A 16,229-nucleotide genomic window follows, 5' to 3' on the forward strand; every position below is an offset into this window, starting at 1 on the left:
TTCTCCTTTCCTCTCTCTCGCTCCAGTTCATCTGTTCATCAAACAACTGTGGTAAGAATGTTTCATCAAGCACGATGAGTAATGGCTTCTCCTGCTATTGTTATTTGCACCTTTTGTCAAATTTAAAGTTTATCTATCTCTGTCGCAGATGAGGGATTCACATGTGATTAAATGCAGGGATATAGTTAGACTGACAGAGAAGATTTCAGAATTAGAGACACGCATCCAAACTTTAATTGAGGACAGTAAGAATGTTAGGGCTCTAGATATGGCTTTGGATGCGTCTAGCTCAGGGATTCCTGTACATTGTTTGGCTCCGGCAACAGAGCCCCTGCAGCAGGGCAACTGGGTGACAGTGAGGCAGTGTAGTCGTGGGTCAAAACACCGCTCTTCTGTTCCAATCAAAACATTAAACGGGTTCTCCCCACTCAGTGATGCACCCACTGAGAAACCTGATGAAAGTGCTCTTGTTATTGGTGATTCTATTGTACGGAACGTGAATATAGAGACACCTCTATATTCTATATTCATATTAGCCTGGTCCTGTCAACACCGCACTGGCTCCCTATCAAACATTGTATAGATTTTAAAATATTGCTTATTACTTATAAAGCCCTGAATGGTTTAGCACCTCAGTATTTGAATGAGCTCCTTTTACATTATAATCATCTATGTCTGCTACGTTCTCAAAACTCAGGCAATATATTATAATACCTGGTAATACCTATAATATCAAAATCAACTGCGGGTGGCAGATCCTTTTCCTATTTGGCGCCTAAACTCTGGAATAACGTACCTAACATTGTTCGGGAGGCAGACACATTCTTGCAGTTTAAATCTAGATTAAAGACCCATCTGAGACAAGCCTCTGGCTTGCTTAGTTGGGGTCACTTCATCTACAGCGATATCGTTGACTTGATTGCAAATAAATGCACAGACACCATTTTAACTGAACAGAGATGATATCATTGAATTCAATGATGAACTGCCTTTACCTGTCATTTTGCATTATTGACACACTGTTTTGCTAATGAATGTTGTTCAGTTGCTTTGACGCAATGTATTTTGTTTAAAGCGCTATATAAATAATGGTGACTTGACGTTTACTTCTGGCTTCTCAAACGTGTATGCAAGTTCTACTTTACAAAAACTAAACAAAACAAAAAAATAAAAATTTCAGTTTTGTCACAGTTTAGTCCATTTCGTTTCTCGTCCAACACGCAAGAAGTTGAGCTGAACATCGCTTCAATGTCTCCGCGTGTGTAGGGCGCGGACAGATACAGTACATGCGTGCAGCTTCAGTGAGCAGGCAAGGGACTCTTATTTTGTGCAGTCAGCTGTTCGCTTCCTGTTGTCTGTGCTGAACGGCTGCCCCTGTCCTGCGCACAGATTTAAATATACTAACACAGAAAATAACATGATAGTGAATGATTACAATGTTCCAAAAAAGGTTATCCTGAAAATGTGGTTGGATCAATGGATGGCCATCTTGAGGCCATTCTTCACTTCCCCCTGCCCGGACAGTTTCCCAATCAATCACAGGGTTAATTCTTTATCCACAAAGCTCTCAGTCGGAATGTTGGATTACTGTTCAACCACAAGTGATTTCTAAACGGTTGCATTTAAATGTAAGAATTCTATTGGAATCTGAATTCTGAATCACGCACAACCTTGATATATAGATGCCTCTCTGCACAGATCTTTACATCTGTATAGTGTACAGTATACAGACTAGTGTTGTCAAAAGACCCGGTACTTCGGTACCAAGTCGGTACTAAAAATGTTTTTAAATGTGACAGTACCAGGTTTCTTTAAGTACCGGTAGTACCGAGGTCCCGTTCAAACCCTGGTTCAGCGCTATGATTTCCGCAAAGCAGAAAACGAGGATGGAATCTCAAAATCCAGTCATGAAAATGAAACCATGAAAATATGGACAGTCACGGAATTTGTCAAGTTAGCATAAATTAATCAAATCAAATCTCCATATGGACCTATCTGTAAATGTTAAGCCGCAAAAGTTGTTTGAAATATGAATCCGTGTTCTGCGTGTCTGTGTGAATTAATGAATGGCAGAGACGTGCGGGTTTGTTTACTACATAGACTGAAGCGCATGACGCTTGCATTAATTTCATCATCTGAGTTTCAGAGTTCCCTCTCGAGGCAGTAACTCAACATTACGTCAGCTAAGATGTATATGGGAACTCCTCCCTTCTCCACTTTCGCTGAAATCGCTGGGGGCAGCTGGCCAATTGACGCGAAGCGTGCAAATACTGACAGGTTCGCGGGCAGTATAAATTGCATGGGCGCGAAAATTACGTCAGAATCTCTTTCTTCACGCTAATGAAGTTATCTTCACGCTTTGAAGTCTTATAATCTACCATCGTGGAAGTTGTATCAGAGGATTACTCACCGTTTCCTCTCCGCATCTGATGGCAGCTACTTGCCAGATTTGTGCGGGTCCCCAGTGCCGCCAGCGAGCCGCTGATGGGCTCGACGCCGTCAGCTTCGCAGACGATAGATTCCGCCGCCCCCAGGCCGTCGCGGACTTCGTCTCCTTCGGAGCTGGCGAGGAAGACGACTCCATGTCGCTTTCTGCGTCAGAGAAGGATTGGGCAACTCAGTCAGACCGCCCCGACCACGAGGGCCCTGCAGACCTCCAGGAGGAGCTCGTCAGGATCCTCAGCAAGGCTGTCACGAAGCTGGACCTCTCCTGGAACGCACCTGATGAGCCGGTAAGCTGGAACCGGAAAAGTAAGCTGGACACGTGGCTTCACCAGTCGAGCCGCCGCCAGGCCGCTTCGAGGAGAAGCACCCCGTTCTTACCAGACATGCAATTATATATATATATAGGCATACTAATTCGAACCGACAACACGTCTGTGGTCTCGTACATAAATCGCCAGGGAGGCGTGCGCTCCAGCGCTCTATTCAAACAGGCAGCGAGTCTCTTGTTGTGGGCGGACCGACACTTTCTCTCCATAAGAGCGGCGCACATCCCCGGTATCCTGAACCGCGGAGCGGACATGCTTTCGAGGAACGGGATTCCCCAAGGAGAGTGGAGGCTTCACCCAGGATCAGTTCATATGATTTGGGATCGATTCGGGAGGGCGGAAGTGGATTTGTTCGCCACAAGCGAGAACATGCACTGTCAGACGTTCTTCTCACTATCTCACTCCCCAATATCGGGAAATGCTCTGACATCGTGCTGGCCGGAAGCCAGACTTTACACGTTTCCTCCGGTGAAGATTCTGCCTATGGTTTTGTGCAAAATCAGGGAGAAGAGAGCATCAGTATACTCAAGCGAACGGCACGATATGGCACCCCAGCCCCGAGCTGTGGAACCTTCATGTGTGGCCGCTGCGGGGACCTTAAACGGGCAGGACGCTCTGCACTCACGGGTGTTGAGTACGCTTACGGAGGCTCACGCTCCATCTACGAGACGCCTCTATGCTCTGAAGTGAGGAGTTTTCACAAAATGGTGCGAGAACATTCAAATTGACCGGCGACCTGTTCCGTGTCGGATATTTTACGCTTTCTACAGCACAGAATGGACTGCGGGAGTGTGCCGTCCACGCTGAAGGTGTATGTGGCCGCTATTGCCGCTTTTCGTTCCCCGATTGATGGGCAATCAATCGGTAAGCATGCCCTGGTAATCGGTTTTCTCAGGGGAGCGAGGAGATTGTGTCCTTCACGGCCGCCCTCCGTGGGATTTAGCTCTAGTTTTGAGGGCTCTAGCTCTACCGCCGTTCGAGCCCTTAGCTTCTATTGAGGTTAGGGAGCTTTCCCTGAAGACTGCCTTGCTTCTTGCTCTCGCCTCGTCGAAGCGCATTGGAGACCTACATGTGTTTTCGGTGAACGACGATTGCATCTGTTTCGGACCTGGCGACTGTAATGTCACTCTCCGGCCGAGACCAGGTTACGTTCCGAAGTCTCTCAATACACCATTTAGAGCACAGGTTGTTTCACGGCCCGCCTTATCTGCTGAGCCGTCAGCCTCGCATGATGCTGTTGCTCAGAGGGCTGTTTGCCTTGTTAGGGCTTTGCGGATGTATGTGGATCGCTCGGCCGCCTTTCGTCAATCGGACCAGCTGTTCGTGTGCTTTGGTGGATGTAATAAGGGACGTGCTTTTTTCAAAACAGAGACTTTCTCACCGGATTGTGGACGCTATCGCGTTGGCTTACGAATGCCAAGGGAAGGATTGTCCCCTCAACATCAAAGCTCATTCTGTGAGGGAAATATCTTCCTCCTGGGACTGGGCTAGAGGTATGTCTGTCCAGGATTTATGTCTTGCTGCTGGCTGGTCTTCCCAGAACACATTCGCCAGGTTTTACAAGCTGGATGTACCCTCTGTAGCGTCACATGTACTTTCGGTGAGTTAAGTTTATTCATTGTTATAACCAGCTATACAGTAGTTACCATGGCTGCTAACTCTGTGTTATAGTTTTACGGTTTATGCAGTTGTCACCGCAAAGCTGTCGACTCTGTATTTAACTCTCATGCTTGAGTGCTTATGTGTTGTGTCTGCCCTGTCTAGTGCGGGCTTCATGTTTATTTGCATGAAGATATGCAAATTTCGTTAGGGTCGGAACAGATGTCTCATTGGTCTAGTTCCGCCTATCAGATGCGAGCACTCTTAGCGACGCGGCCATTGGCTAGAACTGTCCTGATTTGGTGTGGGGGTGATTGACTCCGTTCATGGCTTATCTTCACTGCTCTCACGGCGGGATTTAATACAGTTCCCATATACGTCTTAGCTGACGTAATGTTGAGTTACCGTCTCGAGAGGGATTACTATCGGAGACGTGGTTCCCTGAGAGGCGGGAACGAGACATTACGTTAGCCGCCGTGGTCGCTGTTTGATCAGCTGTGCTAGCGTTCAGTCGTGATTCTGACGTAATTTTCGCGCCCATGCAATTTATACTGCCTGCGAACCTGTCAGTATTTGCATGCTGTTTTTCATTGGCTGGTGTTCAGGTATTACCGTCCCTGTTTTGATTTCAGCAAATCAGTTTGACCGAACGCAGACAACGTGATTAATATTCATGAACCCAGCAGCTCATCAATCCATAGTGCATTGTATATTGTTAGTATGGTAGTAGAATTAGTAGCAGTATTATCTTTTAATAATAATTAATATGATCTATTACTATTTTTTTATTATTTTTTTTTTTTACAGAAACCCTCAATGACCAAAAATATCTTAAGCATCACCACCTGTCTTAAGTTCACTTAAAATGACAAATATGCATTCATTAAAAGTTCATTTTTACATAAAGGCATTGTGCTACTAAATATTACTATTATTTAGTAAAATGTATGTGATACTGCTACTACTGTTGAAAAAAATAATAAAACTTTATTTTTTAAAGAAATAAATCACAAAATATTTATTCCATGTTTTAATTTTAATAGCAAATCCCCTTTATTTACCAAAAATAAAATGTTTAAATTTCATAAATTAAGACAAATTAAATTTAGGTGAAACTTGTTTACTGTTCTTCATAATTATATAACTTGTAGAAAAACTTTAAACACAATTGTAAATAAGTATAAAGAATGGCATTGGTTTTTTTTTTTTGTATTAAAAAGTTTTGTAATTGTAATATTTTTTGTTAATTAGCATATTTTTGTGTTTTGCTTTGGTACCGAAATTGGTACAGAGAACCGTTAATAAGATTTGTTTTTATAATGCTTCTCTTCTTTTTTTATCTCAGGTTGACTTTGTTTTGTTGGGTGGGGATCTCTTCCATGACAATAAACCGTCCCGCAAGACTATGCACTGCTGCATGGAGGTGATGAGGAAATACTGCATGGGTGACCGGCCAATCATCTTTGAAATCCTCAGTGATCAGGCTGTCAATTTCAGCCACAGCAAGTAAGGCTTTAATTTTTCATTGTCTTGATGAGAAACACTGTCAGTGTTTATGTGTGTCTTGACACCTGTGATTTTTTTTTCCATCACATAATAGGAACAGTTAAATCCAAAATATAAAGCTTTAGTAACTCTTTCTATGAAGCCTGCATTTCTAGTAAACTATAATGAATGAATAATTACTTTTTTTGTACATTTGGAATTTATTATATGTTGTATCACCTCATGAATTATCAGAACTGTTATAATACATTGTAATACCTACTCAATTGTAGTTATAGCTTTTAGGTGTAATGATTTATTAAATACAATAAACACATTGTATCCACTTAAGTTAGAAATGGATTATATTTCCCATAGTTATAATTTGTGTAGTTACAGTGCATTCAGAAAGTACTCAAACCCCCTCACAATGACAAAGTGAAAACAGAACTTTAGAAATGTCTGTAAATAAAAAAAACTGAAATATCACTTTTACATAACCATTCAGACTCTTTGCAGCAACACTTGAAACTTAGCTCAGGTCCTTCCCATTTATCTTGATCATTGCTTTATTAGAGTCAACATGTAGTAAATTAAATTAATTGGACATGATTTGAGAAGGTAAACACCTCTCTATAAAAGGCCTCATGAGAGATCCCAGCCAAACTGAGCAATTGATGGAGAAGTGCCTTGGACTGGTGGGCAAGAACCTGATGGTTACTCTAGTTGAGCTTCATGATCATACTTGCAGATGGGAGAAACCTACAGAAGGACAAACATCCACCAATCTTTGCTTTATGGCGGAGTGGCCAAAGTCAGTCCTCTCCTCAGTGAAGACACATGAAAACACACTTGGAATTTGCCAGACAGCTTCACAGTGCAACAGACAATGACAAGACAGGAAACAGATAATAAAAATAATAATAGAACAATAGACAATGTACAAAAAAGCTAAAACACTATGTAATATAAACAATTATGTATTTTCAGTTATGGTATGTGCAGTTTTGAAATGTAAATAAGTATGTGTGTTAAATAATGTTACTAGTGTTGTGTGTTCCACGATTATCGTTAAGTGTTCATGAGATGGATTGCTTGAGGAAAGCAGCAATCTGGTCGTTCAGGTGCTCAGTGCTTGACCTGATGTCAACAGTTTAAAGAGGGATTGTGCTGGATGTGAGGGGTCCAGAGTGATTTTGCCAGCCATTTTGCTTACTTGGTATGAGTACAGTTCTTGCAGAGATGGGAGGGTTGTACCAGTGATTCGCTCAGCAGTCCAGACTATCCTCTGTAGTCTTTTGAGGTCAGATTTGATAGCTGAGCTGAACCAGACAATTATTGAAAGCAGAGGATGGATTCAATAACGGTGGAGTAGAACTGTTTCAGCAGGTGTTGTGGCAGGTGTGGCAACTTCCTCAGTTGGCGAAAAATACTTTGAATACGGAAAGCAATAACTTTGCCATAGTATCTTTTCAAGTTGCCACAGCCATTGCATGCTTTGCATGTGCTACACTTTATTTGTACCATGTTGTTTTATTACTTTATTAGAATTTGAAAGATAATAACAATATTGCAATCTCTGATTTTAGTCCTTGAAAACAAAAAAAGTAGTGCTTAAAGTCCTGGAATTTCATTTTGCGGTTTCTGTACGAACCCTGTTAAATGTTCGATGAACAATACGATTTAATATGCATTTTGTTCCAATGTACAGAGATTAAAACACACACACACACACACACAAATAATAATTTAATAATGTAAACATGCTTACAGACACGTTGTACTCACTGCTTATTTTGTCAGATTTCCATGGGTGAACTACTTGGACAGTAATCTCAACATCTCCATCCCTGTCTTCAGTGTGCATGGTAACCATGATGATCCAACTGGGGTAAGAAAATACCTGTTTATTTGCTCTGTAGAAATTATTATGTTATTTTTTTCAGGTAGTGGTTATCATATTGTATTTTTAATGGGTAAAATTAACACATACATTCCACGCACTAACCATCTATAGCATATTATTGTTGGCGAGCACAAGACTAACTGATATATAATTTTTACTGATTAATTAGCACAGATATTTGTTTTTAAGGAGCTAAAGATCATTGTTAAAAAATAACACTGATAGTTTGTGATACTGTTCAGTTGCTTTGTGATGAGACTTCTGTGCACTGGCACTGAAGGATTCTGATGGTCTACAGCTGCAAGTCTTTGGTTTTACAGTATATCAGCACACTCTAGAGGTCAAAAACAGCAACATGTGACAAAAAACGACTGTTTTAAGAAATGGATCTAAAATGTGGCAAAGAACAGCCATGTTATTTATATAGTATGTGTTAGCACGTGTCAAACTCGAGAGCATATGATTGTCTTAAAATAAAAATCTATGCTGCTTTATATCATAAATTATTAAAATGTGACTCAATACTACAAGTTTCTTTTTCTATTTGCCGTTCTATTTATACTCAGAAATTGACTTTGGTGTGCATTACATATGATAATTAAGGGTGTGGGGTTTTCAGTTGTTGATGACTATGTGAGCATCTCAAAGTAATAAGTGCAGACCTCATCAGTGCTTGAGCACCACTTATGGAAATGGTCGAGCAGCACACACGGAAAAACACAAAATTTTGCTTTCGTTTGACAAACAAAAAACTAAATCAATTGCAGCTTTCAGACCAAGACTTTTTTCTTTTTTTATTCAAATGCGCAGGAGGATTCCCATTCATTCACTCCCACAGAAAACGGACCCGCTCCCTATCAGTCAGACATTACTTTTTTACTGATGAAAAATGATCTCATCAACCTGGAGTGTGGGCAGAAACATAAACTGATGCATATATGACAACGAATGTAAATCAGTATTTAAATAGCGTAACAGTAATAAATCTATCGGTTTCGCATGTCCCCCACTGTCCTGTAAAATCATATTAAATTAAAGTTTATTGGTATAGTGCTTTTTACGATACAAATCATTGCAAAGCAACTTTACAGAAAATTAAGTTTCTACAATATTTAGTAGTAGCTTATAAGTGGTGTCAGTTTATGTGCATATTAGGGCTGCACGATGTGTCGTCTAAGCATCGATATTGCGATGTACGAATCCACGATAGTTACATCGCAGGATGTGCTATGTAGGCTGTCATAGTTGATCCATTATTCATTAACCGTATGGGCCAGCTGCTAAGCTTAACCATCATATAGTCAAAGTTTATCAGTTGCATGTGTTTTTAAGTACTGTCAGTTTAACAGAGCACATATAAGAACGAGCAGAGAGAGAGAGAGAGAGAGAGAGAGAGAGAGAGTGCGAGAGAGAGAGAGGGTGTGTGAGAGAGAGAGAAAGCAAGAGAGAGACCGATAGAGAGAGGGAGAGAGTGTAAGAGAGAGACAGAGAGAGGGGGGGGGCGGGAGAGAGAGAGAGAGCACGAGAGAGAGACAGACAGAGAGAGGATTAAATTTTTTTATTTATACCATACAGGTAAAACCAAACTGTGTAACACTTTTACATTCATACAATTCATAAATCACAATTTAAACATTGATCACAACAAAATAGTTAAACACTGACCACTAAATTATCATTTTCATTAATTCAATTCAAGTTTATTTGTATTGCGCTTTTTACAATACAAAGCAACTTTACAGAAAATTGTTTCTACAATATTTAGTAATAGCTTATAAGTGGTGACTGTCAGTTTGTGCACGTATGACAGGATATGTAGAAAAATTTATACAAGTCGTAGTCAGCCAGATGATGAACATTATTAATATTATTAATAATTAATAATTATTATATGATGCAGTCACACTTGTAGCAATATTTGTTAGTTCTGTTGTTGATTCAGGGTTAGCATCATCTGAGGTCCTCTGATGGTCAGCATCATCTCTTCTCAGGTGTTCTGGATCCAGACTAGAGCTTGTGTAAATCCTAGTTACCGCTGCATTTTGGACTACCTGTAGCTTGTTTATTGAAGAAGCAGGACAACCACCTAGAAGTGCATTACAATAGTCCAGTCTAGAGGTCATGAATGCATGAACTAGCTTTTCTGCATCAGAAACAGACAACATGTTTCGTAGCTTGGCAATGTTTCTAAGATGGAAGAAAGCAGTTTTTGTAACATGATAAATATGATTTTCAAAAGACAAGTTGCTGTCTACTATAACACCCAGATTTTTGACTGTAGAAGAAGTAACAGTACATCCGTCTAGTTGCAGATTGTAATCTACAAGATTCGGTGTAGTGTTTTTTGGTCCAATAATTAATATCTCTGTCTGAAAATTATTGGTCATCAAATATTTTAAATTATTAACACACTCTGTTAGCTTTGGACGGATCCTTGTGGCACTCCATATTTTACTGATGATAAATGAGATGACTCCCCATTTAAGTAAACAAAATGGTAGCGATCGATCGGACAGGTAGGATCTAAACCATCTTAGAGCCTGCCCTTGAATACCTGTATAGTTTTGTTGTTGATGCATGGGTATGTCATGATCTATGATGTCGAACGCAGCACTAACATCAAGTTAAACTAGAAATGAGATGCAGCCATGATCTGACGCAAGAAGCAGGTCATTTGTAATTGTAACAAGTGCAGTTTCTGTGCTATGGTGGAAACCTGACTGAAATTCTTCATACGATAATTTTTGTGCAGGAAGGTGCTCAATTGAGCAGACAAAACTTTTTCTAACGTTTTAGACATAAATGGAAGATTTGAAGTAGGCCTATAATTTGCCAGTAATTTGCCTAGGATCTAGTTTTGGTTTCTTAATAAGAGGCTTAATAACCGCCAGCTTGAATGGTTTTGGGACGTGACCTAAAGATAACAAGTTAATAATATTGAGAAGCGGTTCTTTAGCTACAGGTAACAACTCTTTCAGTAATTTAGTGGGTACAGGATCTAATAAACATGTTGTTGGTTTAGATACAGTGATAAGTTTATTTAGCTCTTCCTGTCCTATAGTTGTAAAGCACTACAGTTTATCTTTGGGTGCGATGGATGAAACTGAAGTGTTAGACGCTGTAGAATCTACATTCGCTATTGTAATTCTAATGTTATCTATTTTATCAGTGAAGAAATTCATAAAGTCATTACTATTTAACGTCGGTTGAATATTTGAATCAGGTGGCGTCTGGTAATTTGTTAATTTAGCCACTGTGCTAAATAAAAACCTTGGATTGTTTTGGTTATTTTCTATGAGTTTGTGTATATGCTCTGCCCTAGCAGTTTTTAGAGCCTGTCTATAGCTGAACATACTGTTTTTCCATGCAATTCTAAAAACTTCCAAGTTAGTTTTTCTCCATTTGCGTTTAAGACTACTAGTTACTTTCTTGAGAGAGTGAGTATTACTGTTATACCATGGCACAGTACGTTTTCTCTAACCTTTTTCAATTTGATGGGGGAAACGGTTTCCAATGTATTAGAAAAAATAGTGCCCATGTTTTCAGTCATTTCGTCTAATTCATGTGTATTGTTGGGTACAAATAGCAGTTGAGATAGATCAGGCAGGTTATTTGCGAATCTTTCTTTGGTGGCTGGAACAATAGTTCTGCCCAGACGGTAACGCTGAGACACATATAGTTAATATCAGCGATATGCAGTTTCAGAAAGACCATAGGAACGGAAATTAAGAAACTGTTTCTGACGGACTGATATTGTAGTTGCTACTTCCAGTAGACTGATGCAATAGCCAGCTCCAAACGTGCGATCTCCATTATTGTTCAATGTTGTGCGTTCATGCAAACAAATGTGAGTAATCATGTAAATATTTAATTAACACTTTGTAGTTATAATTGTGAATGTCTGGCGATCTGTGGAATGTTTTAGATATGTGTAATGACGATCGCGATTTGACCGCGAATAGGCGCTAATTTCCATAAGACGCGTTAGTCTGATCACATTGAACACAACTGTTGTTGTATTTCATGCTGCGTCATGCCGTGTATTGGAGTTTACATATATAATATTCATATATTATCTGATAGTTAAATATTCGTTTGTGATGAGTGATTTAATCAGTTATTGATATTTTGTGAGTTAATTTGCAGTGAATATATACAGATGTTGTATTCATATTGTATTCTCTTTATCTGTTTAACAGACCACACAACGCAATAACCTATGTCAAATACTGCCATTTGATCCATCACATCTTCAGGGATATCACTGCTTACCTGAAAGTACTATTAAAGAAAGCTTGAAAGGATTCACATCGACCATGCCTGATTCTCTAACCGGAATCAATGTCCATATTTGTCCGCCAGTAGAACTGAAAATTTAACAAGATTGACAAGGGTGGTAATCTGCAACATGCAGCATGCACGATACAAGGAAATGGTCTGTAATATCACATTGAGGTACGATATCTATAGCAGTAAGATCGATTTCCATGCGATATAATTAAATCTAGTGTATGATTAAAACGATGAGTGGGCCTGGTGACATTTTGCTTGACTCCAAAAGAGTTTATTAGGTCATTAAATGCAAGTCCTAATGCATCATTTGTATTATCAACGTGAATATTAAAATCTCCCATGATTATCGCCTTATCAACTGTAACCAGAAGGTCTGAGAGGAAATCTGCAAATTCTTTTAGGAATTCTGTATACGGCCCTGGTGGTCTATACACAGTAGCCAGAGCAAGAGATACATTAGATTTCTTTTGCATGTCTGACAGTTTAACATTAAGCAGAAGTATTTTGAATGAGTTAAACCTGTATCCCGTTTTCTGGGTAACATTGAGAATATCACTATATATTGTTGCAACACCTCCACCACGACCAGTCTGGCGGGGCTCATGCTTATAACAGTAGTTTGGTGGAGTCGACTCATTTAGACCAAAATAATCATTTGGTTTTAGCCAGGTTTCAGTCAAGCAGAGTACATCAAAACTATTATCTGTGATCATTTCATTTACAATAACTGCTTTGGGTGTGAGTGATCTAATATTTATGAGCCCAAACTTTAAATATTGTTTTTGTTCATTTACTTTACATTTTTCTGGTTTAATCACGATAAGATTTTTTCTAGATCCTACATTAAATTTATATTTTTGACCTCACTATTCGGGGAACAGACACAGTCTTAATAGATTTTTCAGCGCAAGTACTTTTATCGTTTAAGCGAGTGGAACAAAAGTCATCATAAAAGTTATTTGAGAATTGTCTTACTAGTCACATGGAGCGAAGTGTCCTGGAGATGTTGTCAGAGAGCAGCTCCGCTCCGCCTCTGCTGGGGTGCAAGCCATCAGCGCGAAACAGCCTTGGACGCTCCCAGAAAAGATTCCAGTTATTAACATATAGCAGTTTCTGTTCTTTACACCATGACAACAACCATTCATTTAAAGCAAAAAGTCTACTGAACTTTTCGTGTCCTCGTCGATACGTGGGCAGTGGTCCGGACACGATGATCGGCACCCCAGGCGCCGTGCTGCGAACCGTCTCGATCAGGCTGCTGAAGTCTGTCTTCAGCGTTTACTTCTGCTGCAGTGTGGTGTCGTTAACTCCGGCGTGAAGCACGGCGGCTCTGGGGCTCTCGTCGGCCTTCAGGATCGCGGGTATCTGCGCAGAAACATCGAGAACACGAGCACCAGGGAAACAATGAGTGTGCACTTTACCTTCGGCTAATGTAGCATGGACGTGTCAGACGATGGAGTCTCCGATGATCACAGCGTCGTGTCATGTCTCGCGGAGGGGAGCGAAGCGGTTCCGGGTGGAGATCTCGAAGATCGGATGGGGAGAAGTTGTCGCCCGGGGCCTGAGAAACACACGGAGTTCTGTTCCTAAGGGGGGGAGGGGACTTGTAATCTTTGGTCTCCACCGAACATCTCTTTGTCATGAGAATGGCAAAGAAACTGATTTTTGTACATATATATATGGACCAGAATGAACTCAAAAAGACTTCTAAATGAATCAGTCCATCGCTTCACTCCATATTTATTTATATGTAACCCACACATTTGACTATCATGTTATAATCACTTATTGTGTATGTTTTTTTTTTAATAACTATGGTATATCTTAAGGATACATAGTCATGTCTAGTATCTAAATAATCAAATTTCCTTGCTTGAATTAGCACAGATAATCATTCATTTGTCAAATATATCATAACTTGGTTATAGGAATCATGTCCAAAATTAGACCCTTGGTTTATGCTTGGTAAGATAAACATAGATGATTTATGATACCCCCGAGCCAAGACAATATCTGATTGGTTAAGACAACATTTGAGGTGTGGCCAACAGGCCAGTTTAAATACTTAGGACACCATAAAATCTTTGCTTTTAGTCTCTAGCTGTGCTTCTGCTATTAGCCATGTCTGCTTTTAGTTGTTAGCTTTGCTTCTGCTACTAGTCATGCCTGCTCTTAGCTTTTAGCTTTGCTTCTTAGCTTTAGCTTTTAGCCGTGCTGTTTGTCATCACTATTCTTTGAGCGCGGTTGCAGCGTGCTTCAGCCTGCACGCCTGCTGCTACTTAGCCACGATGAGAAGGAACACCACCTAGTCTCGTCAAACTTTATTTCTTTTCTTTTCCGTTTGAGAGTTTCGTGTTCTGAGTTAAGTTTTGTAACGTCGACTTCATCTGCGCGTTCAACTTCAACCAGCCACACAACTCCATTTTCAGCCAACGCCCCACCACGGGCCTTCCCAAGACGTCACTTCAGCGACTAGTGAACTTCCAGCCAATCAGCGACATCAGGATACCCCTTTCACCGGGATTCCCTTTTTCACAGTAGACGCAAGTAACCTCCAGACTGTGACCTTTACTGGTGTATCTATTATAATTTTAACCTCATTGAGGAACTCAATGCGAGGGCTAATTACGTGATTGATGGCTGTTCATGTCTATGCAGTTTAACGTATTGCTGTAAACTTGGGATTCCATATTTCCATTCTCTTAAACTCATCTTTCCCTAACTTTCGATCTTCCTGCAACTTGTATGAATGTGTGAGTGCGTGTGTTTGTGTTAGATTAGTTTATATGTCTTAGATTTATCTAATAAACCCTTATTCATATTGAAAAGAGAAGTATCTTGTGTTTTGTGCTTACAAGTTAATGTCTTAAACTGCCGATCTTGTTACTGTGCTAATTGATAGTGTTTTCACTATAGTTTGGATATTAATATCCAGCGCAGATTTGATGTTAAACGGCTCGTTCAGTGAATCGCAGGGCGTCTCAGTGATCAGCCGTGAAACAGTGATTCTGTTCAAATTCCCTTTAAATTATTAAATGATTCCCTTTGAGCTAAATTGACCTGTTTCCATTACAATTCACACGTTATATAAACAGAAACGATGGTGTATAAAATTGATTTTTAAGCTAAAAATAGTCGATGAAAAGAATATAGTGACAGAGCTCAAACGCAGTACGGGCGCCAACAACAACCAGGAAGTGACGTATCCCAGGAAGTGACGTCAATTAACTGTGCATAGTACCTCATTTACAGCCCATATATTAACAAACATTGGCAAGCATCCTACTAGTTTATAGTATGCATATTCAATCTTAAGTCTTGATTTCACCAATCCCATAAACATGAACAAGGGATCTAAACAGTCTTTGCCCAACATCTTATTTTTCATTGTTTTCCAAATAGCCAACTTGGCAATACCAAACACACAATTTAATAAAACGTTTGTCAATTGGGCATTTATACAATGACCGCCAACAGCCTTTGGGGGAGGTATAATCTCTAAATAATTCAGTCCATCTAGATAAACTCAATCCAGACAAAAATTGTGCATTGGTTACTTTGACACAAGTCACATATAATGCTGTCTTCTCAGCAGACTCAAAACTGCCCAGTTGAGGAGTATTGAAAGACAATATAAGGTTTCCCTTCTCCTGCCATTGTCTTGAATTAGCAGTTACCATTAAGGTAGGAAAAATATATTCCGATCCAGTTTTCCATTCATTAATATGATTAGAATTATTAATGAATGATCGTTGATCAAAATTCAGTACTCCAAGCATTCCGTCAGTGAGCCGTTAAAAAAAAATAGAGTAGATTTTATCCCAGTTCTCTCACTCAGATTGTCTACACTGATATTTAGAAGATTGCCCAATTCACACATCCAGCTGTTATCAGTCATGATGTCACATTTGCGGAGCATAAATGTCTAGAGGGTAAAAATGGATTAAAAAACAATGGTTCTTCAAAAAGCCAAAGACCTGCAGTGTTCGAAATATACCGTGTCCTTTGGGGGAGCCCACTTCTTTTTTTGGGGGGGGGGGGTTGGGTGGAGGTCGTGCGCATGCCTCAAATAAGGACTTACAACAGCTACAAGTGTATCCACTATTATACATTATCGACACAAGTGCCTCAAAAAAGGACATATAATGACTTACAAAGATACATAACAGCTACAA

At 39.9% G+C, this 16,229-nt stretch overlaps 1 protein-coding gene across 5 annotated transcripts in view; it reads left to right on the forward strand.

The window, feature by feature from the left end:
- The window catches only part of mre11a (MRE11 homolog A, double strand break repair nuclease), a 320,741-nt gene that overhangs the window by 44,146 nt on the left and 260,366 nt on the right, over positions 1–16,229 (forward strand). For all 5 annotated transcript variants that reach the window (XM_052576125.1, XM_052576126.1, XM_052576122.1 and 2 more), the window contains exons 4-5: positions 5,716–5,876; positions 7,659–7,746. In XM_052576125.1, coding sequence (XP_052432085.1) covers positions 5,716–5,876; positions 7,659–7,746 — 249 coding nt within the window. The remainder of the gene's footprint in view (positions 1–5,715; positions 5,877–7,658; positions 7,747–16,229) is intronic.

This window comes from Carassius gibelio, chromosome B15, assembly GCF_023724105.1.
Source record: "Carassius gibelio isolate Cgi1373 ecotype wild population from Czech Republic chromosome B15, carGib1.2-hapl.c, whole genome shotgun sequence".
Classification (NCBI taxonomy): Eukaryota; Metazoa; Chordata; class Actinopteri; order Cypriniformes; family Cyprinidae; genus Carassius; species Carassius gibelio.